The following is an 18,451-nucleotide window of genomic DNA, read 5'->3' as shown; positions in this document are numbered from 1 at the left end:
CTACCCTTTGCTGAGGAGAACTATGGAACAGAGCCAGCTAGGATTTGGTATTTTGGCCACTCTCCTCTACTCCCACGCAGACCATTCAATGGTAACCAGTGGGGGTGGGGAGGGTTGGCAGGTGGAGCCTCTCTTCTCCTTTCTTGCATGGGTGCATGGTGCACACAAGGTGGCCAGTGGTGGCAGGAAAGACAGGGCTGGCTCTTGTATTTGACTGAAATATTTCCCTAGATTTGGAAAGTTTCCTGCAATGATTTTAGTAAATAAAATTTTTATATCTTCTGAGTCATCTTTTAAATTTTTTATTCCTATAATTCTGGTATTTTCTGTCACCTAGAAGCTATTAGAACTGGCTTCCATGATGTCTTCTCATGTTTAGTGTGTGCCATAGAGCTTATGATCTACTACATTCACTTTGTCTTCAATTTCTGACACTCTGACCTCACATGGGTCAACTGCTATCCACATTTTCTATTGAATTGTTCATATATTGTATTTCTGTTTGTTTTCCTTTCATAACTTCTAATTCTTTATCAAACTGGTCATTCGTATCTTGTATTATCCTAATTAACTCAATTTATTGTTTGCTTTATCTTCAAGCCCATCAAACATTTTATTAGTAAAATCCTTTGTTTATTAAAACCCTCTTTAAGTTTACTAAACATCTTATCAATTAGTTTATGTAAAGAAAGGGGTATATGATACAAATACCAAGATCTGTCTCTGCCATAGTCTTCTTTCATTGATTGTTCCATTTGGCTAATATTGTATTGAAAAATTACCACAAATACATAGTGGTTTCAAGTAACTGTTAATTCCTAATAATTCCTGTGATTTTGGAATTTGGGAGCTGTTTGAGTGATTTTCACTTGGGGTGTGCTACAGTATCGTAGTGAGTAGCTGGAGCAAAGATTGTCTTGAAGTCTTCTTCACTTACATTCCTGGAACTTGGACAAAAGAGACACAAGCATCTAGGACTCCCCATAGTATTTCTCTCTCTCTTTCTCTCGGTGGTCTGTCCTGTAACAGGATTGTTAGCTGCCTCCCATATTAGTTCAGTATTCCCAGCGATCATGTCTTAGGACAGAAAGGCAGGCTACCTAGGCTTAGAAATAAAGCAATGTTATTTCTGCTACTCTTTTGTTTAAGGCAGTTACAAAGTTCTCTCCAGCCTCAAGTGATAAGAACTTCTTGACTCCAACCCTGATGCAGAAGTGTTGACACCAGATACTAAGAAGAGCATGTAGAAAGGGATATGCATTGGCGTGGCTATCATGAGAAAGTATCATCTGCTGTACAGATAAAACATTTCTGTATAAAGTACTAGGCAACTGTGATGAATGCCTAACACTTAAGAACCAGACCCAGTTATTAGCTGGCCACTAACTACCCAAGCAGAGCCTTCAGGGACCACACATAGCAATGTAGATTTTCAGAATAGTAAATAAACAACAATAAAGCAAAAAATTCCCAGGAGCAACATCTAATCCCAGGGAGGGAAAAGAATCTTTAATTTCCAGAGTAGCTACATTATAATCTTCAAAATGTCCAGTTTTCAGCAAAACAGTTATGACACATGTAAAGAAACAAAGTATGGGGCCAGTGACACAGCTCAGTGGCACAGTGCCTGTCTGGCAAGCACAAGGTCCTGAGTTCAAATTCCAGTACCAAAAACAAAAAAGAAAGGAATAAAGTATGGCCTGTGGGCAGGTAAAATGAATTCAATAGAAACTTCACCTAAGAAGCTACAGTTGTTGAACTTACTGGTCAAATCATTAAGCTACAGTATTTTAAATATGTCCAAAGTACTATTTCTGTGGGAATAAGGGAGAGATGAACAGTTGATTTTTCACCAGATACCATGAAAATCAGAAGGCAGTGGAACTAAGTACTCAAGTCTTTAAAGAAAAAGATTATTAACCAAGAATTCTATATGCAGAAAAATCATCCCTAAAAATGAATAAAAAATTCTCATTAAAAACTGATAAAAGGGCTGGGGATTTAGCTCAGCGGCAAAAGCGCCTGCCTGGCAAGTGCAAGGTCGTGAGTTCGGTTCCCAGTACCGGAGAAAAAACAAAAAAACAAAAAAAACAAACAAAAAAACTGATAAAAATCTGTCCGTAGCAGTCTGCTAGAGTCAAGTGCAAGAACTAAAATGAGACGATTCCTAAAAGACAACATACCAGAAAATCTTTATAATGTTGGATAAAACAGTGATTTCCTAGATATGACAATAATTGCACTAGCAATAAAAGAGAAAATAAAAAATACTAGACTTCATCAAAATTTAAAATACTTGTGCTTCAAAGAACACAGAACCGGGGCTGGGTATTTAGCTCAGCGGCAAAGCACCTGCCTGGCAAGCACAAGGTCGTGAGTTCGGTTCCCGGTACCGGAGAAAAAACAAAAAAAAAAAACAAAAAAAACAAAAAACAAAAAAAAAACGAACACAGAACCATCAAGAGAATGAAAACGACCCACAGAATAGGAGAATTGTCTGATAAAAGTCTGATGTGTAATGAACTTCTGCAACAATGAAAAAGGCATATGATAAGATTTAAAAATGAGCTACAGATTTGAATAGACTTTTCTCCAAGAAGATGTAATAATGGCCAATTAACTTTCCAAAAGATACTCAGTATTAGCAGTTAAACCACAGTAAGATTCTAATTCACATCCACTGGGATGATTATAATGAAAAAAGTAGAGCAACAGTGTTTGGAAAAAATGTAGAAAACCTACATAGAACCTATATCCTTAGATAGTGAGAATATATAAAATAGTGCAGCTACCTTGAAAAAAAGTTTGACTGTTCCTGAAAAAGTCAATCATGGAATCACTGTACGACCCAGCAATTTAACTCATATGTGTATCCCAACAGAACTGAAAATGTGTCTACACAAAAACTTCATATTTGTATTCGTAGCAGCATTGTTTGTAATAGTGACAGTTGGAAACAACCCAAATGCCCATGTTTTGATGAGTAAACAAAATGTGATTGGTATATCCATACAATGAAATATAATTTAAATATAAAAAGGAATGAAAGACTTATATATGCTACAAGATGGATAAGCCTTGAAAGTATGGAACCGACATAAACTAGTTACAAAACGCCACTTATTACACCATCCCTTTACATGAGATGTTCTGAAAAGACAAGGTCTTAGAGGTGGAAAGTATATTGCAAGTTTTCTGGGGCCAGGAGTCGGGAGAAATACGGAGAATGATGACTGAAGGCACATGGTTTGCGTGGAATAGAGAAAAAAATTCTAAATCAGACAACGGTGATAGTTGTACAACTGTGAATATACTAAAACCCACTTAGAGTTTTATATTCTTAAGGGTGAATATCATGCTAAATCAGTTTTATTTCCATTTATAAAAAAGGATATAGAGAATGAGCTATGAAAGAAAAGGTGGAATCAGAAAATAAATTTTTAAGAAGAAAGAAAAGGCAAGGGAACTTGGAGATAATTTCATGTCTATATTCTAAGGAATATAGAAAATGCACCCAGAGTTATCCAGGTCTGTCAATACATTTGTCCCTACTGTAGTCTGAAAAATACACAAAAACTAAAGATCTTTAGACAAGAATTACTGTAGAACAATCCCTTTGTGAGTGTGTCTGTGTGAGTGTCATGGAATTTGTAAGACATGGGTAGTAGAAAAGAGGATATGTAAAAAATTTAAAATGTAGTTCATTTAGTTTCTCCACAGTCCTAGAGAGTCATGTGAGCAACTATAAGTCTAGTCATTTTACTGCTGCTCACACACCTCTAACATATCCTACTGCATCCAGAATAAAATCCAGATTTCTTGGCCGATATTCCTTGATTTAGTCTAAAACCCGAATTGTTAGCCTTGAAGTTAGAGCTGATTACAAGACAGACAAAAAATTACCTGGATATAACCAGTAATGTAGTATGTCTGAGTACGAAGAAGGAATTGGTGCCAGCTCACATTCCTAGCTCCTAGGAAGCTTTTTGTCTAAGCTGTCAAGGGGGAAATTTTTTTTAACTTTTAAATATTCACAAGGATCTTTTGTTGGCACCCACAGGTTGTGTTTCAGAGGAGAACAAGCCTTATGTCAGAAATCATACATTGAAAACATTCTCTCATAATTTCAACCCAAACTAAAAGGAAACTCATACTGGAGAATCATCAGTGGGCAAGAACAGCTTCTGAGTGTGTTTTTATCCTAAAATAGACTCCTTTGGGCAGTCAAGGATTTTAAAACAATTTCTGCTTCTTTGGCAAGTAAATTATTTTGGTCATATTTTTATTTTGTTTTGGTTTGGTTTTGTTAATATTCAGCAGGTGTATGGTTGTTAATAAAGGCTAAGCCCTCTAAAACAAATTCTGGTTTATAATATATTTGCAGGTAGAATTTTATTTGAACTTAGTGTTTGGTGAATTGAAAACCACAGTCATGTATTTCCTAAGAAGAGCGCTTTAAGGATTTCAGTAGCTTTAGATTCTAACACAATTAATTATAACCTCCCAAACAAGAGACAGTAAAAATTCTTGGAATTTTTCCAAGTTGTCTTTGGAGATTATACTACTAGATATGCATGCCTATGACAAATGACATGCATTAAGTATGTCAAGACGCTGGTTTAGAATATAAGCAAGGTTATGTGCAAATGTAAGTGAAATTTAATAATGAATAGAAGATGGGATAACAGAGAATGCCCTTTAGACCCTAGGTGTATCATGATTTAGTCTGTGTGAATCTATCTTTTAAAATAACCCACAAAGGTAACCTTTGTCATTGAATTTCTAGACCTACGAGGCCAGGGACCAGATTGTTATGTGTGGTGAATTCAGCAAGTTAGCTGCTACTTCATGGATAGCATCAGAAGAGGAGCTTGTATAATCTTAGAAGCTGTCGGGCCAGCCAGCCTTTCCAAAAAACAAACAAACAAAACCACACATTTAATACAAAGTTATGCATATAAGCTTCATCTTTTGCAGTCAGTGTCATGGAGAGGAGGTAGGGGGTGACTCTCCATTGATAAAGGTTAAAATCTGAATAGTTTCTAAATATTTCAATATATAGAAAGCTAAGAGCATTGTTTTGAAAAACAGAATCCTGAGAAACTAGACAGATTCCAGAATGGAACTCCTTGTGGTTCTATTGAACTAGCCAGGTCATATCTGTGAAGGTCCACACTAACACCACCCAATCATATCCAGAGGCGCTGGACAAGTGTCCTGTAAGCATTTCCCTGTATTTCTCCCCTTAGCCAGGGGCATAAGATGTCCTCAGACCCATATGCAGCTTCCCTTACCACCAAAACCACCTTGGTTGTCTATATCAAAGTTTCTTCCACTGGATTCTCAGGGTCAAGAACTATATTGTTTTCAACATGTGCATAAGGCAAAAGATTTTTATGACAGGGTAATAAAGAAGACTGACCCTAAAGCACAGGAGCAAAGCTATTAGGTGGACTTAAAAGATGGCTGAATCCTCTTCAAACTTAAATAGATGCAGTGAAAAAGATCAGTGAGCTTTTCTTGAACTGGCTGTTCCTTTCTTCTGAAACTATTCAAGTTCGTGGTAGGAAGCCTCTGAACTTTCTCCTACGCAAATGGTATTTCTATGCTGGGAACATGAGCCAGGTCAAAACTACGCTGACACTGAGATAAGTATACAGAAAGAGCAAGGCATTTTGATGAGGACATTCATAAACTTAACTTGCAAATGGTATGAATAAATGAGCACCTCAGAGATCAGCCGGTATTTTATGCTGCCACATTGCAAACCAATAAACTTTGAATAGATAAGAAACCATCAAGATAGCAGTAACAAGTGAGCCAGGTTTAGAGACTATCACCAGGTATCAGAATACACACAGTAAATAACAACGAAATCCTGAGAGAACACTTAAAAACACTAAGAGAACAAGAAAAATCCATCTAGCAGCCACTAGATGACACCAAAAAGAGCAACCAAGCTAGTTGGAGTTAGAGAGAAACTAGAAGATAACCCACATTGAATAATAAATGTTTTTACCAAAATCATAATAGAAAAACTCCCAAGTACGAGAAGGGTTCAACATACAAGTAAGCAAGGCTTACAGAACACCACCTGTGACGGTAGAACAAGCCCCCACGACACATTATAATTAAAGTGCCAGATGTGCAACACAAAAACAATTTTAAAAGCTGTCAGAGAAAAGTAAAAATCATATGTAAAGATAAACCCATTCGAATTATAGAAAACTTCTCAACCCAGACTTCAAGGCCAGAAGAGCTTGGGATAAAGTATTTCAAGTGATAAAAACAAACAACTTCCAACTCAGATTAACATATTTGGCAAAACTCTCTTTCAGAATAGATGCAGAAATAGGACATTTCATAAAAATGAACAAGCCAGGAGATTTGTGAATACTGAACCAGCACTTCAGAAAATACTCAAGAATATCCTAGATACCATAAAGCCAACAAAGCCAAAAATGCACATGCGATGAATACATCAAGTAAGCCAAATAGATAAAAAAGGAAAAGAAAAAAGAGTCAGTAGGGAAAGAGCAATGACGGATTAATCAACAACTCTCACTAATTCTCAATGTTAATGGCTTCAGCTTCCCATTTAAGATTCAGATTGGCAGATTGGATCAAAAAACAGAATCCAACAGCCTGTTGTATTCAAAAAACTTATCTAAAAGATAGTCAAAGACTCAAAGATATTCATAGACAAAAAATTAAAAGATAGCAAACAATATTTCATGCACCAGGGCTCTGAAAACAAACAGGGGTAGCAATTTTACTTACGAAGTAAATTTCAGGCTAGAACTGATCAGAAGAGGCAAAGAAGGTCACTGCATACTAGTCAAGGAAATAACTCAGCTAGAAGAGATAACATTTGTAGATACATCAGCACCAAATACTGGAGCATCTATCTTCATAAAGCAAATTCTGCTAGACACAAAATATTAAACAGACACACAATCATAGTGGCTTACCTTAATACCCCACTTTCACAAAACAATCACCTAAACAAAGAAATAGCAAGCTGAACCATACCCTGAATATATGAACTTAAAACAAATTTACAGTGTTCTATTCTACTATAACAAAGTACAGATTCTTCTCTACAGCACACAGAACTTTCTCAAAAATGTAGAAACACCTGGAAGATTAATAACACATTCCAGACTACCCAGTGAGTCACTGAAGAAATTAAACAGTTTCTGGAAGCAAATACGACCAGTACCATACACTGGAACCTATGAAACACAACAAAAGCAGTCTCAAGATAGAAGCTTATTGTAATTAATGCTTATATTAGAAAAAGAGTGAGATCAAATAACCTAATGAGAAACCTCAAGATACTTTAAGCCCAAAATGAAATTAAGAATGAGAAACAATAAAGATCAGAGCAGACATTAATGAAATTAAGACTAAAAACAATCAACAAATCAAAGAGCTTTTGTTTATTCTCTAAAAGAATAAACAAAATAGATCAACCCATAGCCAAACTTACAAAGACAGAAGACTCACATGAATGCAATTAGGAATGAAAAGGGTGAAATTATAACAGACATTTGAAATCAAGAAGATAATAACTACTATAAAAAACTGTATTCCAACAAATTTGGAAAATCTTGAAACAGATTCCTAGACACAGATTCCAAAACTAAATCAAGAGGACATAAAAAAATTTGAACAATCCAATAACAAGCAATGAAATTGAGGCAGTAACAAAAACCTACTGCTGTAGTGAGGGTTTGCAAAGAAATAAATGAATCTAATACAGGACACATAAATTGATGGGATTATCATGTAATAGTCACCCAAAAAAAATACTGTCCATGTGCTGACACCTACCAACTAATAAAAGCCCAGGACTGCTTTAAGGACATCATATCACTAATACTCTCCAAACTCTGCAATGAAATTGAAAGGGAAGGAGTGCTTCCAAACTCATTTCTGGAAGCCAGCATCACTCTGATCCCCAAACCAAAGACTCAACTAAAAAAAAAAAACAAAAAACTGTGGGCCAATCCCTTCAGTGAATACAGATGCAAAAGAACCTCAATAAGATATTGGCAAATAAAATCCAACACATCATCAAAAGAATCATACATTATGACAAAGTAGGGCTGCATAGATGATTCAACATATGCAAATCAGTAAATATGACACGGCACATAAACAGAAGCAAGGACAAAACCACACCATCATGTCAGTAAATGCAGAAAAAGCTTTAAACAAAATCCAACCCCTTCTTGAAAAAAAAAAACCCTGAAGAGACTAGGTATAGAGGACCTTACCTGAATCTGATTAAAGCCATTTATGAAAAACCAATGGCCAAGATCACATTAAATGGGGAAAAGACTGAAAGCTTTTCTTCTAAAACTCAGGGAAAAGATGAGGATGCCCACTATCACCACTTCTGTTCAACATAGTACTCAAAACATTACAGGAATCAGAGATAGAAATAAAAAGGATACATATAGGAAAGGAAGAAGGCAAATTGTTTGCAGATGACATGATACCATACATAAAAGACTCAATCAATTCCATCAAAACACTTACAGAGTTAATAACCAATTTCAGCAATATAGCAGGGTACAAAAATGAACACACAATCATCAGTAGCATTGTGTATACCAGTATGAGCTCAACAAGGGAAAGAAATTAGGAAAACAATACCAAAATGACATAGGAATTAACCATGGAAGCAGAAGGCCTGTAGAATGAAAACTACAATATTCTGTAAAAGAAGATTGAAAAGGACATCAGAAAATGGAAAGATGTCCCCAGTTCCAGGATAGGCAGAACCATTATTGTCAAAATGGCCATGCTTCCAAAAGTGATTCATAGATTTAATGTAATCTCAATCAAAAGACCCATAGCAGTCCTCATAGATCTAAAGAAAGCAATCCTAACATTCATATGGAACCAGCAGCGACTTTAGAGAATAACAAAAGCAATCCAGGGCAACAAGAGCAAAACAGGAGGCATTACAATATGGGAGTTCAAGTTGTGTTACAAGGCAGCAGCAATAAAAATGGTGTGATATTGGCACCCCCCAAAAAAGACATGTGGATCAGTGGACCAAAATAAAGGATACAGGAACATCCCCAGACACTTTCAGCTGTTTGATCTTTGACAAAGGGGCGAAAAGCATAGTTTATTTAGCAACTGGTGCTGGGAAAACTGGCTGTCTGTACACATCAGATTAAACATAGGCCCATATCTCTCAACATGTACTGAAGTCAAAATGGATACGTGATCTAAACATTAAAACAGAAACAGTGAACCTGCTGGAAGAAAAAAATAGGTAATATACTTTTGTTTGTTTGTTTGTTTGTTTCCAATACCAGGAATCGAACTCTTGACCTTGTGCTTGCCAGGCAGGCACTGTGCCACTGAGCTAAATCCCCAGCCCCTAGCAGGTAATACACTTGAAGTCATAGGTATAGGCAAAAACTTTTTGAGAAGAATCAACAAACGGGACTATATCAAATTTAAAAGCTTCTCCACAGCAAAGCAAACAATCAGCAGAATGAAGAGACAACCTACAGAATAGGAAAAAATTAACAGCTATTTTTCAGAGGACTAATATCTAGAATATATAAAGATCTAAAAAAAATTAGATCACCTAAAATAAAAGACCCAATCAGAAAATGGGCAAGTGAAATGCAGAGACGCTTCTCAGAAGTACAGATGGCCAATAAACATGAAAAAATTTTCATCATCTCTGGCCATTAAAGAAATGCAAATTAAAGCAACACTAAGGTTTCACCTTACACCAGAAAGAATGGCAATCATCAAGAAATCAAATACAAAATTGGTGGGACTGAATTCAAGAAGAAATACTTCTGCATTTTTGGTAGGAATATAAACTAGTTATTATTTCCATTATGGAAATTTCTCAAAGAACCAAAATTAGAAATTCTGTTTGACCCAGCTATTCCCCTTTTGGGTATCTTCCCAAGGAAATCGTGTTACAGTGATACATACATATCAATTTTTATAGCAGCACAGTTCATAATAGCTAAATTCTGGAAGCAACATGTGTGTCCATTGACAGACAAATGGATAAAGAAAATATGGTATCTGTACATAGTAGAATACTACTGAGCTATAAAGAAGGATAAATTCTCAAACCATTGTAGGAAAATGGATATACCTGGAAAATAAGTGAAGAAATCAGATGCACAAGCTTAAATACTGTGTGTTATCTCTCATTTGAGTAAGACAAAATATAAATAAAGAATAAAATAAGAGGCCGGGTGTGGTGATACGGACCTGTAATCCCAGCACTCGGGAGGCTGAGGCAGGAGGATCTTTGTGAGTTCAAGAACAGCCTGGGCTACAAAATGAACTCAAGGCCATCCTGAACTGCATAGTGAGACCCTGTCTCAAAAAGACACACACAAAAAAAGAGTAAAATAAGATTTCAATAGAAGGAAATAGGGAAATAAATCCTTTGCAAAAAGGGAGTGGCCCAAGAGACCAGTGGTGAGGTGAGGGGGAAGGAACAGGGGACTAAAATGATTTGAGATGCACATATACCCAGTACCCGTGAAGAATAACCATTGACTATCATCATCATGAACTAAACATAGTGATAAGAACAACGATAATTGGGAAAGGAGATACGGAGATGGAGGGAGGGAGTTGTGTGGGGAAGGGAGGGGATGAAAAAGAACCAAGATCTGTACATGCTCTTGCTCTCTAAGATGAATGGAAACTCCATGTGTTGCGAACATGTACTAATACAGTGAAATTTTTAAAAACCACTAGTGCCCAGCTCAGAACGCAAGCTTGGTAGGAACTTGCTGTTTCTCAACCGATTTTGTGCACAGATAAAAATAATAACAATTTCACCACTAAACTAACTCTATTTTCTTACTCTTGGTCGTGTCTGATAAACAAATGAGCCTGATATTGAACTTTAAAAAATTTTAATAAATAAGGGGAAGGGATGGAGCCTGTAGATGTAGCTTAGCGCTAGAAATGTAACTTAGCGCAAAAGCCTTGGGTTCAATCCTCAATGCTAAAGAAAAAAGACCCAGAATAGAAAATCATCCAGAATAGAAAATTCATATGAAAAAATTAAAATTATATTTCTCTGCTTATTTGATTATAAAACACAGAAAATTAAGTCACTAATATTAAGTACTGTCATTAGCACCAAATCACTGTGAAGGATTTAAAAGTACAGTACAAACCGCAAGAGGAATTGAATGATATTTTAGAACAGTTTTGAAGCCCTGAATGAGGCTCATATCACTTGAAGAGATTGTTAAGAAGATAAATATATGGTCCTCAACCAAGACCTGCTCAATAGGCATCTTGGGGCAGGAAATTCCATTGCCCAGATATTTGCCAAACACTGATCTGAAGTATGCAGTAAGAGTCCAATAAATGCCTGTTTATTAATTTCCACTAATATCTTCTACTTGAAGTTTAGCAAGTAACTTTTTGGAATGAAAATGAATGTGATTTAGGTCTCTACACGAAGCAGGTTAAGTTATCTAAAAACCCTCTTCTTCCCAGGAGGACTGGACATACTGGTCTGGTGTGAGGTAGGGCAGCTGTCACTACTCTGAACCCATTGACTTTTCATCTTTTCTCCTAAGATAAAAGCTACTCAGTTTTTGTGTGTGTCTTCTCCAGATTAGACTGAATTTAGGAACTGTCTTTTGTTAATTTTGTATATTTTATATCTACAGCAGACATTTCAATACTCTCATTAAGAAAGGTTCTAAAACTCCCCAAGCTGTTGCAAGGATCTTAGACATTTCAAGTTGAAAGAGATCTAAGAGCCATGTGGTCTGACATTTTCTGCCCTGGGTGCAGGCTCACATTCAAGGATAGGCAACTACAGAGAACTTCAGCTGGCAACTCAGAAGACATGTCTTGATTTCACTTAATTCTGATACATAGATATACAGATAATATATATACATATATATCTATCCCAATCATCTAATGGATGCTTTTCATATATCAGAATATGGTGTAAATGTATTCTTTTTAGAGCTTCGTAGATTCCAATGTGTTGTTCTTTTGCTTACTTGAAATGAAACAGAGAAAAAGAGTACTTTGGGAAAGGGACATCAGTATATGACTAATCCCGCATTGTTTTAATGAGAACAAAAGCCACATGTTCCAGAACTACTTACTTGCAGCTACAAAGCATGTTTCAGGAATAACAATCTCCTTCATTAAATTCATGAGAAAAAAAGAATTGTTTTGAAGTTGTTATGATTGGCTTGTATAGGCTTCATTGTAAACTGATACTAAACAGCCCCCATTATGATCTGTATATTTTGGTGCCAGAAGGTTTTTTTTCTTATGCTAAATTATTAAGTTCTGTCAGCTGCTGGGCTGTCAGACAGAGATATAGTAAATCACATTATATTTTGTCATGGATTACACAGAGCAATAAATTTGGAAATAAAGATCAAAGTAGTGCCTCAATCACATCTGAGTGTAAGAGGGATGTTTAACTTGTAGAAAACTGATTTAGGTGAAGCTGTTGCAGTTCTTGTGTGAATTGGAAACGAATTTGGACATTTGCTTGAAAATGAATGAGGATCAAATCCTAAAATGACTTTTCAATTCGTATTTAGTTCAGAGAAGTCAATTCTAACACCTAACTGCATGACTTGAATTAGATAAATAATTACATGCCAAAAGTGGGCTCGGTGCAAATGATATCTATGTATTTTAATTGTTTTCACAATTAAACAATATGTTCCATTTTACTTTTGTTTGGGCTTGCGGAGACCACGTAATTAGTTAAATATGTTTGTGATAATGCTGACTGCTTGGAGCTGAATTGTTTGCTTTTTCCTGCATTTAAAACCAGTAAAAGTAAGCCATTTGAAGCGTACCGTCTAACCTTGATTATTTAGACATTGATGGTTATTCTTTGTTGTGTCACCATAGAAACTCTTTGGGGGTTATCAAAATTGATGGTGTTTGTTTATTTAGAACAGTTCATCTCAACTGGTTGCGCTGTTTGCAGAGAAGAATCACAGTAGAAATGAGATTACGGCAAAAGTGCTTAGCAGAAATTATATGCTTTGTATAAATTGTTGTCTTCATACCTGTTCTGAGAAAAATGCCCTCAGTCGTATCTACAACTGACAGAACAATGGGGTGGAGTGTGCTGGCTCATGCTTCTAAGCCCAGCACTCTTGGAGGCTGAGGAACAGGATCACATATTTGGGCCCAGCCCAGGCAATTCAGCAACCTAGCAAGATCCTGTCTCAAAATTAAAGGGGTTGAGGAAAGCTCAGTGCAAAGGCCCTGAGCTCAAGCCACAGTGCCAGTCAAGAAAAAAGGAACAGTGATTTCCTGGGTTGCCTGTCTGTCAGAAGCAATGAAGTAGCCTTTAATACTGGGCCACAAGAGAATGGCTCTGACTCGGTAGGGCTAGAAGTTCGAATGACATTATTTTCTTTTTCCATCCTGGGGTCATGTCTTCTACTTTCTTCATTCTAATTCTATTGGAGAAACATTTTTAAGTGCTGCAGCCTGTAAAAATGTCTGCCAGCAAACAAAAGCTTTATAAAATTATTTCTTAGGATTGTGTTTCCTTGTTTTATCTTTTTCATATCTCTTCTATTATGCTATCATTAACTTTTCCTCTTATGAAATCTAGGTTTACACTGACGCTATAACAAATCAATTTGACATTAGACTTAAACACCCCCCAAATTGTATGAAGATTATGACCACACCTCCATTCCAAATAGGATCATAATGAAGTGTAATTAGGATGTAGATATGACAGCCTGCAGTGCTGATTTAGGTCTGAAAGGAAATAGAAGGCCAGTTAGTGACTGAGTATGTCATCAAGGAAGTATATTAGGCTAAGATGGAGGGCTTACCAGTGCTGCTGTCAAGGCGTGGATAGAAGAAAATGATCACTTTGGAGAACTCAGCAGAAAAGCGTAGAGATTGTATTTACAAGCTCCAAACTTTCTCACAGGTCTTCTCTTGTGTTCTTTGATAATGCTGCAATGTCTCCCAAGTCCAAGGCTCCTAGGCTGGAGCCAATATTTTGGAGCATCACTGAAAAACCTTGCAAGTAGAGTTTTAAGGGAATGACCTGAGCCTATGTAGTTAGAAAATATAGACTCAAATGCAGGCTGCTTCTGTGTGAGGAATCAAAGGAGCTGAACACTGGAGAGGTTAAGAATACAGAGAGAATGGTTTAGGGCATTCTTACACTGCCCAAGCCAGTAATTATCGCCAGGTGTCTGGAAATGCGGCTTGCACATTCAGCAATGACTGGACCTGGATAGAACTAGTCTTACGTGGAGCCTCTGTCGTCATGATCTGCGTCTTCCTTAGTTTTTACCGCGTTTACTTACTCCCTATGCTGCTACCTGGGTCCCTGGTCCCAGTTCCCATCATAGATCCGGGCTGAGATCTGATAGAGCCCTAACCCCTACCTTGTTTTATTGGAAATCTTGAGCTCTCACAGTAGCTGCTCCTGATTCTCCTTCCAAAGCTGAAAATGGGTCTCTCTGCTTGCAGACACACATGCCAGGAACTACCCTTGTCTAGAAGCATTGCCTCCCACATCCCGTACTGTATCCTCAAATGAGGAAGAGATTTCTTCAGGCTTTATAGAGGGCTCCCTGAAGAAGATCTTTAAATGATTCTTGAGAGATGGTTAAGATCTCATCATGGAAAGAAGGGATATTTGTTTGCTTTAAATTAGGCAAAAAATGTGGGCTGTAAAATAGTTCAGAGAACTACAATCTGATGATAGCAGAAGCACAGAGTGGGAAGTAGAGAAACATGAAGCTGAAGAAATTAAGTACCGGTTAAGGAGCTTGATTTTATGTGGTATTTGCTGAGAAGCAATGAAGAGTTTTAAAATACAAAGAGTGGTGTGTTCACATTTTACACTGTACATAAAACTCCAAGTGAAAGATGGTCTAATAGGTTTATATCATGCAGCTCCAGTATCTGGAGCAAATACAGCTTCTAGTTAAAAGGCTACTGTAAAGTTCAGGAGAGAAAAGGTGAGAGCCTAGAAATAACAATTAGGAGGGCTGTCAAGGATGAGGGAGGATAATTCTGAGAAATTTTTCTAGTTTGTGATTTGAATGTCTAAATAAAGATGCCAGAACCTAAGAGGTGGAAAAAGAGGTTCTGGAGGAAATGACTGAGTTCAATTTGAAACATTAGCAGCGTGCCTGTGGGATATCTCAGCATCTGTCCAACTTGCAATTGGATATTAATCTGGCTCTGGGTACTAGGGATGGAGAAATTAGAGCTAAAGAATAAGAAGTCATATCAACAAAAAGAGGATTTAAAATTGTAAAAATGGATTTTAAAGGAAAGACAGTAGCTATAGTAAGGAAAGTGCTGAAAGGAATGAAGCAACTGTTATTTCAAGTTGACTAGCGATCAATAAGCATTGTCAGAGAGATACCTGAAAACCAGGAAACAAAAATTCCATAGATTACAAAGGAGTTAGAGGTTTTAGTAAAAATTAATTTAGCAAAAGCAAAGTTGGATCCTTTGAAAGAATCAGTAAAATATAAACTCTTTAACAGAGTGTTCAGAAAAACAATAAAAATTGACAAGCTTCTTTTTTTTATTTTAAAGAGAAAAAAATAAAAATGATACAACATTTCAAAACAAGATAGCAAATTAACAATGGATAATACATTGCATATTATTATCTTCAAAGTAGTTGCTCAAATTGTGTGCAAATGGATCAAACAATATAAGCACAAACTGTTCTTTTCAGTGATCTGATAGAAATTAGTAGTATAATAATCTTAGGTATCTTATATGTGTGTATATATATTTTTTTTTCTTTTCCTTTCCCTCTTCTCTCCTTTGCATCATCCCAGTTGTTCTTTCCTTATGGGAAGTTTCTTTCCCTTTCACAATATCTACTGTACATTTTGGATCTTGTTTACCTTTCAGTTTCTTACACTAGGGAGACAATGCAATATTTACACATGCAAGTCTGATTTATTTCACTTATAAGTATAGTCTCTAGTTGCACCCATTTACCTATGAAAGCCTAGAGTTTATCCTTCTTTATAGTTGAGTAGTACTCCATTGTATAAAAATACCACAGCTTTTTTATTGATTCCTCAGTTGATGGGTATTTGGGTTGTTTCCAAGATACAGCTTTTAGAAATTGTGCTGCTATAAACATGGGCACACCTGTATCAGTGTAATGTTTTTAATTTTTGTGGGAAAATACCCAGAGGGGAATAGCTGGGTGGAATGGGACTGCTAATCCTAGTTTTTTGAGGAATCTCCACATTGATTTCCACAGTGGTTGTGCCAGTCTACACTTCCACCAACAGTGAAAAAGTGTTCCTTTTTCCCCACAAACATGCCAGCATTCGTTATTGGTTGTTTTCTTGATGATAGCCATTCTTTCTGGGGTGAGATGGAATCACAGTGTTGTTTTAATTTGCATTTCTCAAATGAACAATGATATTGAACATTTTTTCATATATTTATTCACCATTTATATTTTGTCATTTTGAGAGTGTGTATTCATCCCAGAAGCCCATTTTGTATTGGGTCTTTGAATTTGGGGGGTCTGATTTTCTTCAATTCTTTTATGTTCTAGATAAAAGTCCTTTGTCTGAGGGACAGTCAGCTAAACTTTTTTCCCACTCTGTGGGGTTTCTTTTCACTCTGTTGGTGATTTCTTTAGATATATAAAAATTTTTTAATAAGATGAGATCCCAGTTGTTGATTTTTTGAAGTATTTCCTGTGCAGTTTGGTTTTTGTTCATGAAATTTTCTGTCTACCCCTATCTCTTCAAGATTTTTACCTACTTTCTCTTCCAGTAGATTTAGTGTTTCTGTTTTAATATTTAGATATTTGATCCATTTGGACTTCAGTTTAATGGTGATAAACATGGATCTAGTTTTAGTCCTTGGAATGAGGAAAGTGAAGTTTCCCAGCACCATTTATTAAAGAGACTGTCTTTCTTCCTGTGAACATATTTGGCCCCTCTTTTAAAGATAAGGTGGCTGAGTTTGTTTTAATTGTGTCTGCATCATCTAATCTCTTCCACTGATCCTCAGGTCTGTTTTTTTGCCAGTACCATGCTGATTTTATCATAGTAGCTTTGTAGTATAATTTCAAGTCAGGAATTGTGATGCATCCCGCCTTACCTTTGTTGCCTAGGATTGCCTTAGCTATTTATCTATTCTGATTCCAAGTGAATTTTAGGAATTTTTTCTCTAGGTTTCTGAGGTATACAAGTGGTATTTTGATTGGGATTGCATTAAAACTGTATGACAGTTTTGGGAGTATGGCCTTTTTCACAATGTTAGTTCTTCTTATCCATAAGCATGAGATATCTTTCCATTTTCTGATATCCTCTTCAATCTCCTTTTCCAGAGTACTGTAACTTTCAATGTAGAGGTCTTTTATATCCTTCATTAGATTGATTACTAGATATTTCATTGTTTGGATCCTAGTGTGAAAAGTGCTGTTTCCCTAATTTCTCTCTCAGTGAGTTTGTTGTGTAGAGGAAGGCTATTGATTTTTGAATGTTGACTTTGTGTCCAGCTACACTACTGAACTTACTTATTAAATCTGGAAGTCTTTTGGTGGAATTCTTGGAGTATTCTATGTAGAATATCATGTCATTCATAAATAATGATAATTTCACATGTTCTTTTCCCATCCTTATTCTTTTTATTTCTCTTGTCTAATTGCTCTGGTTAATGTTTCCAGAACTGTATTGAATAAGAATGGTGGACATCCTTATTTTGTTCTTGATTTTAGACTGAAAGATTTCAGTTTTTGTCCATTTGGTATGATTTTGGCTGTTGATTTGTCACCGATGGCTTTTATCAGCTTGAGATAAAGACCATCTATTCTGATTTTCTGCAGGGTTTTTATCATGAATGAGTGTTGGACTTTATTGAAAGCTTTTTCTGCAGCTATTGAGATGATCATGTGATTTTTGTCTTTGGCTCTGTTAATATGGTGTATTATATTCATTGATTTGCTTATGTTGAACCATCCCTGCATTCCTTGGATGCATCCCACTTGGTCATAGTAGATAATCTTCTTGATGATTTGCTGCATTTGGTTTGTTAGTATTTTATTGAGGAGTTTTTCATCTATGTTCATTTGGGAGATTGACCTGTAGTTCTCTTTTTTGGTTGGATCTTTCTCTAGTTTTGGTATCAGAGTAATACTTGCCTCCAGGAATGACTTAGGGAGAATTGCTTCCCTTTCAATTTCATTAAAGAGTTTGAAGAGTATTGGCACCGAATCTTCTCTAAATTTCTTGTAGAATTCAACTGTGAATCTGTCAGGACCTGGGCTTTTCTTTTTTGGTAAGTTTTTAATTACATTTTCAATTTCACTAAGTGATATTTGATTATTCAGAATTCTTATATCTTCTTGATCCCACTTGGGTAATTCATATTTTTCTAGGAATCTGTCCATTTCTTGTGTTTTCCA

At 36.2% G+C, this 18,451-nt stretch overlaps 1 protein-coding gene across 6 annotated transcripts in view; it reads left to right on the top strand.

Annotated features, from left to right (window-relative positions):
- Cep112 (centrosomal protein 112kDa) overlaps positions 1–18,451 on the top strand; it is a 517,700-nt gene that overhangs the window by 351,032 nt on the left and 148,217 nt on the right. The window contains exon 23 of one of the 6 annotated variants that reach the window (XM_013503231.1): positions 4,061–4,465. The exons of the other annotated variants lie outside the window; for them this stretch is intronic. Coding sequence (XP_013358685.1) covers positions 4,061–4,108 — 48 coding nt within the window. The 3' untranslated portion in view covers positions 4,109–4,465. Of the gene's footprint in view, positions 1–4,060; positions 4,466–18,451 lie in introns of those variants that run through there. 6 annotated transcript variants of the gene reach the window in all.

Source organism: Chinchilla lanigera, unplaced genomic scaffold (assembly GCF_000276665.1).
Source record: "Chinchilla lanigera isolate Chin_1 unplaced genomic scaffold, ChiLan1.0 scaffold00077, whole genome shotgun sequence".
Taxonomy (NCBI): domain Eukaryota; kingdom Metazoa; phylum Chordata; class Mammalia; order Rodentia; family Chinchillidae; genus Chinchilla; species Chinchilla lanigera.
Note: the sequence above shows the minus strand (reverse complement) of the source record. Positions and strands in the feature narration are given on the sequence as shown.